The sequence below is a fragment of the Eschrichtius robustus genome, chromosome 6 (assembly GCF_028021215.1).
Source record: "Eschrichtius robustus isolate mEscRob2 chromosome 6, mEscRob2.pri, whole genome shotgun sequence".
NCBI classification, from domain to species: domain Eukaryota; kingdom Metazoa; phylum Chordata; class Mammalia; order Artiodactyla; family Eschrichtiidae; genus Eschrichtius; species Eschrichtius robustus.
Window position 1 is genome coordinate 131326602 of NC_090829.1, and position 16870 is coordinate 131343471.

Sequence of the window (16870 nt, forward strand, 5' to 3'; positions counted from 1 at the left end):
GTTAATCTCTGGGCTTTCTATCTTGTTCCATTGATCTATGTTTCTGTTTTTGTGCCAGTACCATATTGTCTTGATTACTGTAGCTTTGTAGTAGAGTCTGAAGTCAGGGAGTCTGATTCCTCCAGCTCCATATTTTTGCCTCAAGACTGCTTTGGCTATTCGGGGTCTTTTGTGTCTCCATACAAGTTTTAAGATGATTTGTTCTAGCTCTGTAAAAAATGCCATTGGTAATTTGATAGGGATTGCATTGAATCTGTAGATTGCTTTGGGTAGTATACTCATTTTCACAATGTTGATTCTTCCAATCCAAGAACATGGTATATCTCTCCATCTGTTGGTATCATCTTTAATTTCTTTCCTCAGTGTCTTATAGTTTTCTGCATACAGGTCTTTTGTCTCCCTAGGTAGGTTTATTCCTAGGTATTTTATTCTTTTTGTTGCAATGGTAAATGGGAGTGTTTCCATAATTTCTCTTTCAGATTTTTCATCATTAGTGTATAGGAATGCAAGAGATTGCTGTGCATTAATTTTGTATCCTGCAACTTTACCATATTCATTAATTAGCTCTAGCAGTTTTCTGGTGGCAGTTTTAGGATTCTCTATGTATAGTATCATGTCATCCGCAAACAGTGACAGTTTTACTTCTTCTTTTCCAATTTGTATTCCTTTTATTTCTTTTTCTTCTCTGATTGCCGTGGCTAGGACTTCCAGAACTATGTTGAATAATAGTGGTGAGAGTGGACATCCTTGTCTCGTTCCTGATCTTAGAGGAAATGCTTTCAGTTTTTCACCATTGAGAATGATGTTTGCTGTGGGTTTGTCATATATGGCCTTTATTATGTTGAGGTAGGTTCCCTCTATGCCCACTTTCTGGAGAGTTTTTATCAGAAATGGGTGTTGAATTTTGTCAAAAGCTTTTTCTGCATCTATTGAGATGATCATATGGTTTTTATTCTTCAATTTGTTAATATGGTGTATCACATTGATTGATTTGCGTATATTGAAGAATCCTTGCATCCCTGGGATAAATCCCACTTGATCGTGGTGTATGATCCTTTTAATGTGTTGTTGGATTCTGTTTGCTAGTATTTTGTTGAGGATTTTTGCATCTATATTCATCAGTGATATTGGTCTGTAATTTTCTTTTTTTGTAGTGTCTTTGTCTGGTTTTGGTATCAGGGTGATGGTGGCCTCATAGAATGAGTTTGGGAGTGTTCTTTCCTCTGCAATTTTTTGGAAGAGTTTGAGAAGGATGGGTGTTAGCTCTTCTCTAAATGTTTGATAGAATTCACCTGTGAAGCCATCTGGTCCTGGACTTTTGTTTGTTGGAAGATTTTTAATCACAGTTTCAATTTCATTACTTGTGATTGGTCTGTTCATATTTTCTATTTCTTCCTGATTCAGTCTTGGAAGGTTATACCTTTCTAAGAATTTGTCCATTTCTTCCAGGTTGTCCATTTTGTTGGCATAAAGTTGCTTGTAGTAGTCTCTTAGGATGCTTTGTATTTCTGCGGTGTCTTTTGTAACTTCTCCTTTTTCATTTCTGATTTTATTGATTTGAGTCCTCTCCCTCTTTTTCTTGATGAGTCTGGCTAATGGCTTATCAATTTTGTTTATCTTCTCAAAGAACCAACTTTTAGTTTTATTGATCTTTGCTATTGTTTTCTTTGTTTCTATTTCATTTATTTCTGCTCTGATCTTTATGATTTCTTTCCTTCTGCTAACTTTGGGTTTTGTTTGTTCTTCTTTCTCTAGTTTCTTTAGGTGTAAGGTTAGATTGTTTACTTGAGATTTTTCTTGTTTCTTGAGGTAGGCTTGTATAGCTATAAACTTCCCTCTTAGAACCGCTTTTGCTGCATCCCATAGGTTTTGGGTCGTCGTGTTTTCATTGTCATTTGTCTCTAGGTATTTTTTGATTTCCTCTTTGATTTCTTCAGTGATCTCTTGGTTATTTAGTAACGTATTGTTTAGCCTCCATGTGTTTGTCTTTTTTACGTTTTTTTCCCTGTAATTCATTTCTAATCTCATAGCGTTGTGGTCAGAAAAGATGCTTGATATGATTTCAATTTTCTTAAATTTACTGAGGCTTGATTTGTGACCCAAGATGTGATCTATCCTGGAGAATGTTCCGTGCGCACTTGAGAAGAACGTGTAATCTGCTGTTTTTGGATGGAATGTCCTATATATATCAATTAAATCTATCTGGTCTATTGTGTCATTTAAAGCTTCTGTTTCCTTCTTTATTTTCATTTTGGATGATCTGTCCATTGGTGTAAGTGAAGTGTTAAAGTCCCCCACTATTATTGTGTTACTGTCGATTTCCTCTTTTATAGCTGTTAGCAGTTGCCTTATGTATTGAGGTGCTCCTATGTTGGGTGCATATATATTTATAATTGTTATATCTTCTTCTTGGATTGATCCCTGGATCATTATGTAGTGTCCTTCCTTGTCTCTTGTAACATTCTTTATTTTAAAGTCTATTTTATCTGATATGAGTATAGCTACTCCAGCTTTCTTTTGATTTCCATTTGCATGGAATATCTTTTTCCATCCCCTCACTTTCAGTCTGTATGTGTCCCTAGGTCTAAAGTGGGTCTCTTGTAGACAGCATATATATGGGTCTTGTTTTTGTATCCATTCAGCCAGTCTATGTCTTTTGGTTGGGGCGTTTAATCCATTCACGTTTAAGGTAATTATCGATATGTATGTTCCTATGACCATTTTCTTAATTGTTTTGGGTTTGTTTTTGTAGGTCCTTTTCTTCTCTTGTGTTTCCCACTTAGAGAAGTTCCTTTAGCATTTGTTGTAGAGCTGGTTTGGTGGTGCTGAAGTCTCGTAGCTTTTGCTTGTCTGTAAAGCTTTTGATTTCTCCATCAAATCTAAATGAGATCCTTGCCGGGTAGAGTAATCTTGGTTGTAGGTTCTTCCCTTTCATCACTTTAAGTATATCGTGCCACTCCCTTCTGGCTTGCAGAGTTTCTGCTGAGAAATCAGCTGTTAACCTTATGGGAGTTCCCTTGTATGTTATTTGTCGTTTTTCCCTTGCTGCTTTCAATAATTTTTCTTTGTCTTTAATTTTTGCCACTTTGATTACTATGTGTCTCGGCGTGTTTCTCCTTGGGTTTATTCTGTATGGGACTCTCTGCGCTTCCTGGACTTGGGTGGCTATTTCCTTTCCCATGTTAGGGAAGTTTTCGACTATAATCTCTTCAAATATTTTCTCTGGTCCTTTCTCTCTCTCTTCTCCTTCTGGGACCCCTATAATGCGAATGTTGTTGCGTTTAATGTTGTCCCAGAGGTCTCTTAGGCTGTCTTCATTTCTTTTCATTCTTTTTTCTTTAGTCTGTTCCGCAGCAGTGAATTCCACCATTCTGTCTTCCAGGTCACTTATCCGTTCTTCTGCCTCAGTTATTCTGCTATTGATTCCTTCTAGTGTAGTTTTCATTTCAGTTATTGTATTGGTCATCTCTGTTTGTTTGTTCTTTAATTCTTCTAGGTCTTTGTTAATCATTTTTTGCATCTTCTCAGTCTTTGCCTCCATTCTTATTCCGAGGTCCTGGATCATCTTCACTATCGTTATTCTGAATTCTTTTTCTGGAAGGTTGCCTATCTCCACTTCATTTAGTTGTTTTTCTGGGGTTTTTTTCTTGTTCCTTCATCTGGTACATAGCCCTCTGCCTTTTCATCTTCTCTATCTTTCTGTAACTGTGGTTTTTGGTCCACAGGCTGCAGGATTGTAGTTTTTCTTGCTTCTGTTGTCTGCCCTCTGGTGGTTGAGGCTATCTAAGAGGCTTGATGGGAGGCTCTGGTGGTGGGTAGAGCTGACTGTTGCTGTGGCGGTCAGAGCTCAGTAAAACCTTAATCCACTTGACTGTTGATGGGTGGGGCTGGGTTCCCTCCCTGTTGCTGTGGCGGTCAGAGCTCAGTAAAACCTTAATCCACTTGACTGTTGATGGGTGGGGCTGGGTTCCCTCCCTGTTGGTTGTTTTGCCTGAGGCAACCCAACACTGGAGCCTACCCGTGCTCTTTGGTGGGGTTAATGGCAGACTCTGGGAGGGCTCACGCCAAGGAGAACTTCCCAGAACCTCTGCTGCCAGTGTCCTTATCCCCACGGTGAAACAGAGCCACCACTCGCCTCTGCAGGAGACCCCCCAACACCAGCAGGTAGGTCTGGTTCAGTCTCCCCCAGGGTCACTGCTCCTTCCCCTGGGTCCCGATGCACACATTACTTTGTGTGTGCCCTCCAAGAGTGGGGTCTCTGTTTCCCCCAGTCCTGTCAAAGTCCTGCAATCAATTCCCACTAGGCTTCAAAGTCTGATTCTCTAGGAATTCCTCCTCCCGTAGCCGGACCCCCAGGTTGGGAAGCCTGACGTGGGGCTCAGAACCTTCACTCCAGTGGGTGGACTTCTGTGGTATAAGTGTTCGCCAGTCTGTGAGCTACCCACCCAGCAGTTACGGGATTTGATTTTACTCTGATTGCGCCCCTCCTACCGTCTCACTGTGGCTTCTCCTCTGTCCTTGGACGTGGGGTGTCCTCCTTGGTGAAGTCCAGGGTCTTCCTGTCAATGATTGTCCAGCAGCCAGTTGTGATTCTGGTCGATGGCATTGACTTTTAATGTTTATTTTAAATTTGATAATATGTTAGAGGTTAGGCATTAATTCAGTATTGCTTTGACTATAAGAATTGAATATGCATAATCTATAAACCAAAAACATAACTTTTCTTTTTACCAATAAATATAAGATCTTGAAACAAAGTTCAGGAATCATTCAACTTCTGTTATGTGTTTGACTTACAAGTCTCTTGTCTCTATAGGATTCTTTACAAGGTCCATGTTTATTCTTTTCTGTAAGATTAATTCAGAAGTTAGAAAATGTGTGTCTCTGATACCATTTTGGCCTGAAACAAAGGTAACCTTGAAATGAAACTTGCTTTTTAAAGAAAAAAAATTAAATTACCAAAATGTAATTTCTCTTAGAAGATATCAAATATTGATTGATATCAACTTATAAGTGATCAGAAATCACAGTATTCACAAAGCTCTGTAACTCAGGGTTGAGGTGTTCACACACCATTTTGTTTCATTGCCCTTGTCCATTATGATGGTGTAGGAGTAAAATGACCTCATCTGTCTTTAGTGTTTTGAATTTTGTTGTGAAGATTGTATTATTTTATTAAAAATAAACCTTTTCTAGTCACATTTTACTGGCTGCTCTCGTCACGTGTGCACTGTTGTCTCCAAACCCTCCCATGGGCTTCTGGAACCTGCCCTCTGCCACTCTGTGAGGCCCTTTAGCAGCCTGTCTTGAAATGTGGTCTGTTTACCATTGGCATCAGAGTTACCCGGGGGTGCCTCCTCAAAATGCACCTGCCTTAGCTCCCTCCCAGACCTGTGGGAGGGGCCCAGGAACATGCATTTTATAAAAGTTTCCCGGGTAAATATTTATTATGCACATTAAATTTTGAGAACCTACTGCACTAGCACACAAAAGTCAGTTGGAGGCTTTGGAGTCAAACAGCTGGAAACTCTGCCTGGCCAATGGTAGCTTTGTGGCCTGGAGAAATAATTTCACCTCCAATACCGAATTCCCTCATTGATAACATGGAGGTAAGGATAGTACCTCCATCAGGTGTGGTGCGAGGATCTGATACCTTCAGTGATGGAAAGCTCTTTGTACTGCCCAGCATGTGTTTAGGGCTCCAGAAATATTAGTAGTTGTGTTTTCTATAAGCATCTGCTGATCACTCCATATTAAATGTGGAAAACCAGGAAATCAAAGATCAATGAGACATAGTCCTTGTCAGTAAAATGCTTGTAGTGTCATAGGGAGCCAGGTTCATGTGTTTTCATTTTTTTCTTGAGATTCACTTTCCTCCTCCCCATTCTAAAAATTTCAAGCTTTCAGAAAAGTTAAATGAATGGTACAGTCAGCAACCATATACTCCCTGGGTAGATTCAACAGTTACTGACATTTTGCCACCTTTGCTGTCTCCTTGTTTCTGTGGGTCTTAGTCTCTGTCTCTCTGGCCAGGTGTGTGTCCCCCTGCTCCGCTTGGTTGGTCTATGGGTCTTTCTCTCTCTCTGTCCCTCTTAGTCAGTTTTGGACTCTTTCTAACCGCAGTTGGGTGATCTTGGTCTCAGTGTCTTTCTGTCTCTATTGCTCTACTTTTATTTTCTGGATCATTTGAAACCTACCACATTATGACATTTTACCCGTAAATGCTTAAACATGAATATTCTAGAAATAGACATTTTTATATATCTTTATCACACATATTTACCAATATCTTTGTCACACCTGAGAAAATTCATAAATCTTAAGTAATATATATAGTTCCTATTCAGATTACCCTAATTGTTCCCAAAACATATTTCATCTATATGCTTTTTTTTTTTCCTTTTCAAACTAGGATCCTATCCTCACATGATGCGTTTGGTTCTGTCTTTTTAGTCTCTTCATCTAGAACAAATACTGCTTCTCGCCCCCTCCTTTATTTTTTTAATGACAGTAACTTTTTGAAGAGTCTACGCCAGTGTTCTCATAAAGTGTCCCACTCTTAATGTTTGTCTGATTGTTTCCCCTTGGTTTTATTTAACACCTTCCTTCACTCCTTGTATTTCACGTAAACTGTGGAAGTGTGAGTTCTTAGGTTGAGATTAAGCGTTCATCCTTGTGTCCTTCATACTGCGTCACTTGGGGAGGCACAATGTCAGGGTGTCCCACCTGAGTGCATGGGAATTGCCAGATCATTTCCAAAATTATTTTTTTTGCCTTTGTAATTGTTTAGTAACCTGTGGAGTATTTATTAGGCACTTTACGAATATCCAGTTCCCCAACACTCCTATGTCCTTTGGTTTTAAGCATACTTTGATGGCCTTTACAATGGGGGTTGCAAAATTATGATTTTTCTAATTCTGTCATTGCACTTACATTTATTGGTATTCCTCTATAAAAAGAACTTTCCTTCCCTCCTGTTTCCCTCCCTCCCACCACACCTCTTTAGTATCACTGTGGACTCATGGATTAATTTTTTTCTAATTTAATTTCTTAGAACCCATAGTAGTCATCGATCTTCTTGATGTTGACATTTTTTCAGACTTTGCCGGGGAGAGCCAGCCTCCTCTGCCAGGTGCTGTGTGCTTTTGACATGACCCCATTAGTGCTTCTGTGCCATTTAGAACAGCATGTCATAGGCTCACCTTGTACCTCTCTTGTTTGAACATTTGGGAATCACCCCTTTCTCTAAAAATCCCTGGTTTCTTATAGCAGGTATTAGACTGTAGAAAGCATGCTTGCTGCTGGAGTGTTGCTTCTTCTGGGAAATATGTGTGTGTGTGTGCGTATGTAAAATCATGAGTGCATTCAGGATGTATATTATGCTTCAATAAATAAAAGTATGTTAGAAATCATGAGTTCATGCAGATATTTCTAGTCAAAATTCAGTAGTTTAGAACTTTTGTCTTTTTGCTTTGATTATATGTATATATATATATATATTTTTTTTTTTTTTTTTTAAATAGCTACTTTATTTATTTATTTATTTATTTTTTGCTGTGTCGGGTCTTCGTTTCGTGCGAAGGCTTTCTCCAGTTGCGGCAAGCGGGGGCCACTCTTCATCGCAGTGCGCGGGCCTCTCACTATCATGGCCCCTCCCGTTGTGGGGCACAGGCTCCAGACGCGCAGGCTCAGCAGTTGTGGCTCACGGGCCCAGTTGCTCCGCGGCCTGTGGGATCTTCCCGGACCAGGGCTCGAACCCGCGTCCCCTGCATTAGCAGGCAGATTCTCAACCACTGTGCCACCAGGGAAGCCCCTGTATATATATTAAAAAAAAAAATTTTTTTATTTATTTATTTTTGGCTGCGTTGGGTCTTCATTGCTGCACGCGGTCTTTCTCTAGTTGCGGTGCATGGGCTTCTCATTTCAGTGGCTTCTCTTGTTGTGGAGCACGGGCTCTAGGCATGCGGGCTTCAGTAGTTGTGGCATGCGGGCTTCAGTAGTTGTGGCACGCAGTCTCAGTAGTTGTGGCTCGCGGGCTCTAGAGCACAGGCTCAGTAGTTGTGGCACATGGGCTTAGTTGCTCCGCGGCATGTGGGATCTTCACGGACCAGGGCTCGAACCTGTGTCCCCTGCATTGGCAGGCGGATTCTTAACCACTGCACCACCAGGGCAGTCCCTGTATTTATATTTTATCTCTTTTCATTATAGGGAAAATCTTGGCTTCCAATTATATTAATATATTTACTATTTGATAAATACATACATATAAAATATATGTCATAAAATTATAATGTCAATATTACTATCAATAATAAAGAGATTGAGTAAAATTTAAAATTTCTTTGCTTTTTCTTTGCCCTTAAATATATACTGTAGTACTGAAGTTTAAAATTTAAAAATTATTCAAAGTAGTTCTTTATGTTAGCAATTTGATATACAATTAATTAGTTTCTATTTCTGTTTCTAGGATTTACTCTTCACATTTTTTAAGTTTAATTTTTGAATATGTAAAACATCTGTATGGTTTAAAAGTTAAAACTATATTTTAAAAAAGCTACTCCAAAGTCTTGATCCCATTTTCTCCCTATACCCTATTCATAGCTATTTCCTGTAGGTAACTATTATCATTAATCTCTAGATTTTTTCCCTTGTGTTTCTTTTCTAAAAACGGGTTAATGTTTTGTATGTATTTTTATTACCCTTTCTGCTACAGAGAAGTATTCTATATATACCATTCTGTATTCTGTTTTCACTCAAGAAGTGATTTCCAGGACATATTTTTCTTAGTTCCCAGTGGTTGTCATTCTGCTTTATAGCTCCATAGTACTCAGTTGTGGCTGTCTGTAGCACACACAGTTAATCCAAACCAGTTTCTTATTAGTGGACATTTGGGATGCCATAGTTAAGAACTTTGAACATTGTTTTCTCTAATGTTTGAGAAGATGTGTCTTCAGGATAGATTCCTAGAAGTAGGATTGTTGGATCAAGAGTAAATACATATGTAATTTTGTTAGATATTATTGAATTCCCTTCAGTAGCGGTTATGGCATTTTGCTTTCCCACCAGCAGTAATGTGTGTGTCTGTCTGCCCACAACCTCAGCGGAGAGTTTGTTGTCAGCTTTTGTTTTTTTCCCAATCTGATTGTGAGAATTGATATCTCACGGTAGCTTTTATTTTTCTCTCTCTTATGAGTGAAACTGAGCACTTGTATTCATATTTTTAAGGCTCATTTTTATATTTCTATGAACTGTCTGTTCAGAGGTTTTGCATCATAAGGGACTATTAGTCACCATTTTCTAGCAGTGAGTACCCTTTAATCTAAAGTAAATTGTCACTGTCACCTGGCTCTTTTGGTGCCAAATTCTTCCACTCCTTATCTTTACTGGGTGAGTTATATTTTGATTTTTTTTAAACTTCTTATATTGAATGAATATCGTACACTAGCTGTTGAAAATGTGGATTTGGATGTAAATTTGTTTTCTTCCCATAAAATGCAGAATAATACCAGGATTCATTTTTAAAAAATAGATCTGTGATTAAAGCCATAGCACTTCACACTATGATTTATAGAGTTACATTATAAGAAAATTAAAGTATATTGTAGAAATAGGTAGCAGGACACTGGTAGTATGTTTGGGAGGTATCTTTAATAATGATATCATGAAGTTCTTAAGTTGAATTGCTTTAGTTAAACTGAGTGCTATTGAAGTAAATTTGTGTTTTAAAATGAGAGTGGAATGGAAAAATCAGCTAACTGTCTGGAAACTTTACCCATGTAGGAGTTAGCTTAAAAGTATAGAGGAACAGAAAGGGAACATTTAATTTCTAGAAATAATCATCGTAGAGTTTCAGGGTTGTACCTATTGGTTTTAATTGTTGTAAAGAAGCAAGCCATCTTGTATGGGACATACTTATAGTCCTGTCATCCTTTATTTAGTGAGGTAGTAGTGAGAATATTTAAGGTTGTATTGATATTTATCAAAAGATATGGAAGTTATAAAATATTTGTCATCTTCATAGTATCTGTAGGTCAAGTAGTAGTTCTAATTTCTGGGAGGAAGGTCAAATATTCATTATTTTCCTTAACTATATTTAATTTAAAAAACCAGCGAACAGTTGAAATTTTGTCTGTTGTTATTTAGAACAAAGATTTATCTTAACTTTGATAGAGGAGTCAATGGCTGATATTGTTATGACTAAGTAAAAAGGTTTCTTATTTTCTTCTGGAAGCTTTGTTTCCATCCTCATTTGGATTGGCTTCTGAAGGGCCATAAAGAGAAGTGGGTGCTGATTGCTTTCTTTCTCTGGTCAGGTGGTAGGCACTGTTCTCTCCCTGTAGGCACCAGCAGACTCGTTTTATCAGAAGGCTACAACTGACAAACCTTCTGTAAGAAAAAATGTACTTCCTGAACATTGATCTTGCTTTTAATTATTTTATATATATATATATTTTTTTTTATTCTTGGCGTCTGCCTGTTTTTTCAAACCACAACAAATTGGAGAATACCTTGCAATATAAAAATTTAGTGTTTTGTATTCATTGCAGATTTTCTCAAAATATTAGATGGCCTTGAAATATTTAAAAACTAACTACCAATAGTTGGAGTCACACACAGTTTTGTAGAAAAACTGTTACATAAAACTGCAACAGTACTTTTGTGCAAGCCTTTTAGCCATTTTTGTCCCAGAAAAGCATCTATTTAAAGGTTGGCCATTGTGGACGATTACTATGAAATAACCTGTCTAAATGTTAACTGGCAACGTTTAACAGCTCAGCTCTCTTGAAGCTGCCAATGAGCAGGAGGCCAAGAGAGTTGTCATAAATTTCACAAGAGAACTCTTTGACCCTCTATCAATATTTATTTACTCTTACCCTATAAACAGCTTGATTATTTGGTTTTCTAGCTCATACTAGATTAGGAGCAATGCAGTGGTAGAGTAGGAAGGATGAGGTGGGGCAATGATAGAAAAAAGACACACCGTCAGCAGCAGCTAGTGATGGCGGACAGAAAGGCCGGAACCAGGAAAACTTGAACAGAATTCCATGGTAGACTTTCCTGTAGGGATAAACATTTAAATGAAAATAATAACAGCACCAGTAGTAATAATAATTAACAAACACAAGTCCCCCTCCCCTTCTCCCTTCTTCACACTTTAGTAACTCACCCACTAGCTTTCTGACTCTGGGCATATTAAACTCTGAATCCCATCTGTAAAATGGGTTTGATATTACTGAAATCAACAGAGTCATTGTGAGGATTACGTAGCTGAGGTTACATATTTCAAAACATTTAGCACAATATCTGGCACAAAGTAAATGCCCAGCTGATGTCAGTCATGACTAGAATCTTGCAGGAGTTCTGATCACTGTGCTTGTACTTTTTTTTGGTTGCATTCCACCCAGAAAGTTCACACTCATTTACTTGCAATCCACAAATCCAAAAAGCTCTGAAAATCATGTAAGTTCGTCACGAACTATTTTGGCCACAAAACTGACACAAGCTGACGGGGTGGGTAGAGTCTTTATTTAACCTACTTTGCGCATGGATACTTTCATGTGTTTTATTTAGAAATGTGAAGACGTTTGATAGTGGGGTGCTACCTCAGACCCTGCTGGAGGAATTATGTGTGCATCTGTATTTTCTTTCTAAAATCTGAAAAATTCTGAATCCCAAGATACATGTAGGCCTAAGAGTTTGGGATGGGGGCTTATGGACCTGAGGTATTAAATATATTTTTGAATTGAATTGACAGGAAAAATTCCACATGACCTTATATAATGAGAAGACACTGTGGGTATGAATGTTTGCTCCCCGTAGGAATGTTGATTGAGCTCATAAACACAATTCACTGTATTCTCTTTCTCACCCTCACAGCAAAACGAAAAGGAGAGCTTGTTGAAGGAAAGGGATCACATTTTGTCCACTCTGGGCGAGACAAAGCAGAACCTAACTGGACTTTGCCAGCAAGTCTGTAAAGAAGCAGCTCTAAGTCAAGAACAAATACAGATCCTCGCCAAGTACTCGGCCTCCGATTGCCCACTTTCCTTTTTAGTTTCTGAGAAAGGAAAGAGTACTGCTGATGGTGAGCTCACGTTACCATCGATTTTGAGTTTGCCTGAAGGGCCTGCAGCTGGGCCGCCTGCTGGGGAGCAGAGCCCTCGCTATCCCAGTGCCAAGGGTGGTGAGGCGGGTGGTGCCTGGGGCCCGGAGTCCCGGGCAGCTGCCAGCGCCCCCTCGGAGCAGGCCGGGCCCGGGGAGCAGTGTCGCCAGAGTGGTGGCATCTCGGATTTCTGTCAGCAGATGACCGACAAATGTACTACTGATGAGTAAGCTTGCTTCCACTTCCTTCAGAGCGTCTCATTTTCTGCTGAAGTTCTGACATTGTCTTGAAAGCCTGACATAGCCGTAGCCATCTGTCTCTTAACAATATCGTTTTTCTCCCCTTGTAGTTTGCCGTTAAGGGAGTTCCTCTGAAGTCAACCCTTGACTTTTCCTTGATTTCCACAGGAAGTGCAGAAACGACTTGTGTCCTGGATACCGAAAAATCATACGTGGAAAATGTAGTAAGGCTTTGAAAACTCACATGTTTTAAAGAATAACAGCTATTAGTAATGACTCTTCCCAGTATTAAAAATGAATAAGAAAATGAAAACTGTAGCACATCAAACAACATTTAAACACCTTGAAACGTCGGCAGATAGTTCTTCCCATCAAGAAGTAGCCTGCAAAAGTTTAATAATCTGACCTTCTTACAACATACTGGTTTAAAAGAAAATTTCTCCCCAGGTATGCTGATAGGGTTCAGTTCTACTGAGAAGTAGGGTGTCAGCTCCTTGGGACTACTGGTGTAGAACTGCAGTGTGAAAACATGACGTAATCGTCTTGCCTGAATCCTGGCACTTCGCTCTTCAGCTCCTGGTAAAACCGGGGATTGGCTGGCCTGCACTGTGAGTCCTGAATAGTTAGGAAGCGGGCAAGCGGTGGGCTAAGGCAGAGGCTTCTGCTCCTCCTCGGTGTCGACTCTCAAAGAGTTCTGGCTGCGTCAGCGGTAGATAAGCGTCATTTCCTTCTTTTCTTTTTTCTCTTCAGTCTCTTCCACATCCGAGTCCATCATGATCTTTCTGTTTCCTGACGTTCTTGTCACTTTGGAAGAAGAAATGAGACTCAGGATACAGTGGCATGAGCTCACGTGTTGGGAGCATTGTCTTAGCCTCCCTAGAATCTTGGAGAGCTCCCCAGGTACAAGGCTGTCGGCCTGCCCACCATAAGTCACCCATGCAAGGAAACCAGATATCGTGGGGTAAGAAGATGGCCTACATTGATCAGGAGTGGCAGTTCACTTTCCATCCTATTTTTTGAAGCCCTGTGGTTTCTTTGTAAAAAGCATTATGGTAGATAAAAATGTATCTGCAACAGCCATGCAGGTTTGTGAAATAGGATGAAACTTGATCTTGTTCCATGGTGGGTTTGAATTTGGAAGCCAGATTTAATCTTGTTCTCTTCCCCAAATCTAGTATATAAGGGCACACAAATCATTTTGGACTTGGGCATTTTAAAATCAGTCTTTGTGTTTATTCAATCCTGTTTTACAATAGTGTTTTCATAATCTGAGCCCCTACCCCATAACATTTTACTGTGGTTCTTAGCCATTCTGCTGTTGTAGGCTTGTTTGGGAGTCAAACGAAAGCTATGGACCTCTCAATGACGAAAACAAAATTTCATATTCACATTCACAGAAACATTTGCAGAATCCAGTTTGAAAGGGTACAGAGAGTGATTTTTAGTGTTTGGATTAGAAAGTACTTCATTTCACCAAGATGAGACACCTGAGAGGAGACTTTTGTAGATTGCATCCTGAGTCTAGTGAAGGGCTTGTGTAGCTGATGTGGGAGACGGCCATGTGCCGTGTAGGAATGGGTTGCAAGCCAGTAGGCCTCTGCTGTGAGGGGATGTGGGGACCAGACTTCATATTTCAGAGCAGTTTGTCAAATGTTACCCTTTTTCATGGGGGCGGGTGGCGTTGGGAAGATACTGCTAGTATCTTCATTGGTTTGTGTGTTATCTCTGTTATCAGCTTAGTTGTAAGAGAAAACTGGTTGGGCTTGTTTATTTTCTAGAGGCTTTTATAAGTACACTCAGTTTGTCAGGGAGAATGATAATTCAATGGTAATGTATCCCGTACTACAAAAGAATGATATGTGTACGTGTTTGTGTGTATATATATATATATATATATATACCCCCATGTAGCTATTTCTTTGATACTTGTAATTTTAAATTTTAACTTCAAAATATACAATAATATAAAACCTTTCCTGGTTTACAAAATGCAAAATCTTACACAAGCCAATGGACTCCTTGATTTCCTACCTCAGTGTACACTCAACTGTTTGTCACATCGGTTTGTGTATGTGCAAATGTCAATCTTTTGCTTTAATTGCTACTGTAAATAACTGCTTTGAAAGATTACTTTCTATTTTATGATAAACCTAGTTGTCTCCAGAGTTTCAATACGATCTTTAAGGCACTTGGTTTAAATTTCTCTCTACATATAAACAGTTTAGCATTAAGGGTTTATTTTAATGATATTCTGATTATCGGCCAAGTGTAATGTTTCGTAAAATATAGCATTACTTTTAATAGCCAGCATGTAATACAAGTAACTACACTACCTCATACTTATATGATTTTCAAGTTGTAATCCAGAGGGACAGATAGATAAAAAATTTTTTTATCCTTGTCTTTTGGCCATAAAGTTGGGGAAGTTTTTATATATTGCATAGCATTACACATTTATGCCTATTTTAACATTAACTTCTAAAGAAGTTTTTCTAAGAAAATTTGTTTTAAGTTGATTCTTTTTTTTTTTTTGAGGCTGCCGAAGACAAATGACAGGATTATGTGTATACAGTGTATATCTTTTCCTTCATGCAGAATTTTGGCAAGGTGTTTTTCAGTTTGTATATTGCATATTTACGTGATCATTGTTCCTTATTTTATGAGTTAGCCTTCTCACTGCTTGATGATTTTTAAAAAGCTGTTAGGTCTAACTTGATAAAATAACCATACCTTAAAATTTTTTTTTATTATTTGAATCCTGCAGCTATAGCAAATAATTTGTCATTAAATTGTTAAATTCAAAACAAATATGGATATAAATCTAAGTTCTCCATCTGTACATTTTATAACATAATTTACTATAGCTTAATGCTTAACTAATTTAAAATAAGGAATCAAATATATTTGGTGCAGTAGACGATACAGGTTGCATGTGGACACTCAGCCACATTAACAACTTGGAAAAAAAAATCAAAAAATGGCAATGTTACAATGAATTCTCAGGTGAACTTTTTTCAGTTATGAAACATCTATTTTGAATTTGTAAATATTTTAACTGTTTTATTAAGGCATGTAATAAACTATTCTTTGAAACTTGTTGGGCAGAATGAAATTTTAAAGCCGTAATGGTAAAGGTGGCATACTGATTGTAAAATAAACAGAAATAATAACGGCTATTGATTTTTTTGTATCTTTCATAATATAATTTTCTAACAATGCAATAAAACCACTAAATTAATATATCCATATCTGTTAAGATCATGTTTCATTAAAAGTGAACTTTCATAGTATTTAATTTACATTTTCTTCCTAATGTGCTTATCCAAATGTAGCAAAGCTAGAAATGTTAGATGTTGGTAATAAAATGACAGTTCAATAAAATTCTCTAAAATTGCTTCTGATTGACTAGAGTTGTACATTCCATTTCCATTTTTTCATCTCTCATATGAGTTTACTAATTTTGGTCTTTTGATCAGTAAACAGTATGACTCTGGCATTTGTATGAGAGAGTCTTTCATTAGTTGATTATCATGCCTGAAAAGAAAGTTCCCAGCAGCCGGGTGTTCAAGGAAGCACAGATTTTAGCCTTGCTTCTGATTTAATTTTAGTCTTTGGCTAGAGCTGTAGGGTTTTTTAAGGGGTAGTATCTCTTTCAGTCCTCAGTTTTAAAAACTTTATCTGTAGAGTCAATTCTACCATGTTACATTCAACTTCTAACCAGGCCCTTGTAATCAGGCTTCAAGCAGCTGCCCAGAGCTATCTGCATTCAGATCAGGGTCTTCTGATCCAATAATTGTGAGTCTCAACTGGGGGTGATATTGCATCCTGTGTGGAGGCTTAATTTTGGCTTTATGCATTGATTGTTTCTGGGGGAGAGCCTTAACCATTGCATAATGCCTTCGTTTACATTTCCCCTTCCAGTGGTATTTCTGGCACCCAGGACGGATTGAGTGAGGGCTCCCTCTAGGGGCTCCAGGGCCGCACTCCTGTGTGAACAAGCATTTTCAGGCCTGAGCCTCAGTGATGTGTAGGCTGCCCCTTGCAAAGCAATGTTTAGACCTAAGAAAGCTGCCTCCCAGGGATATTTTTTCCTTTACGTGGACTTAAGCAATCCAGAGGCAACTAAAGACAAGCCACGTCAATCCAAAGCTGGTCCCTCTGCGTTCCCTCCTTGGGCCTGCATGCAGAATGGAATTTGGGTCAGTAAGTGCAGTGTTGGTGACACTGGCCTGGCACTACCAGTTAAAAGCTAGAACCTTACCAGTACTCTCTAGGGCACTGGGACCCAGATGCCTTGAAAAAAGCAGGAAAGCAACACATATTCTTCCCAGTTCTGCCTAACAGCGCTGTGAAGTCCTTTTTCCTGGAAACTCAGCAGTGGTGCCTTGAGGCTACCTGCCTGGGCTGAAGGCTGGCTGCTGCCGGGCTTTTGCTTGTAAGGCTGCAGTGCTGCTGCTGTTTGGAGAGGAACCCACAGGCCTGCTGCCTGCAAGTTAATTTATGCCACATTGCACCCATTTCCCAAGGC

General features: G+C 38.9%; 1 protein-coding gene across 6 annotated transcripts in view; it reads left to right on the forward strand.

Annotated features, from left to right (window-relative positions):
• Positions 1-15687, forward strand: part of BACH1 (BTB domain and CNC homolog 1) — a 52049-nt gene extending 36362 nt beyond the window's left edge. For 2 of the 6 annotated variants that reach the window (XM_068546957.1, XM_068546956.1), the window contains exons 5-6: positions 11878-12329; positions 12511-15687. In XM_068546957.1, the coding sequence (XP_068403058.1) occupies positions 11878-12329; positions 12511-12595 (537 nt within the window). In that variant the 3' untranslated portion in view covers positions 12596-15687. Of the gene's footprint in view, positions 1-11877 lie in introns of all 6 variants that reach the window. The other 4 variants (XM_068546961.1, XM_068546958.1, XM_068546962.1 and 1 more) reach the window with 4 other exon arrangements.
• The last annotated feature ends 1183 nt before the right edge of the window (positions 15688-16870 follow it).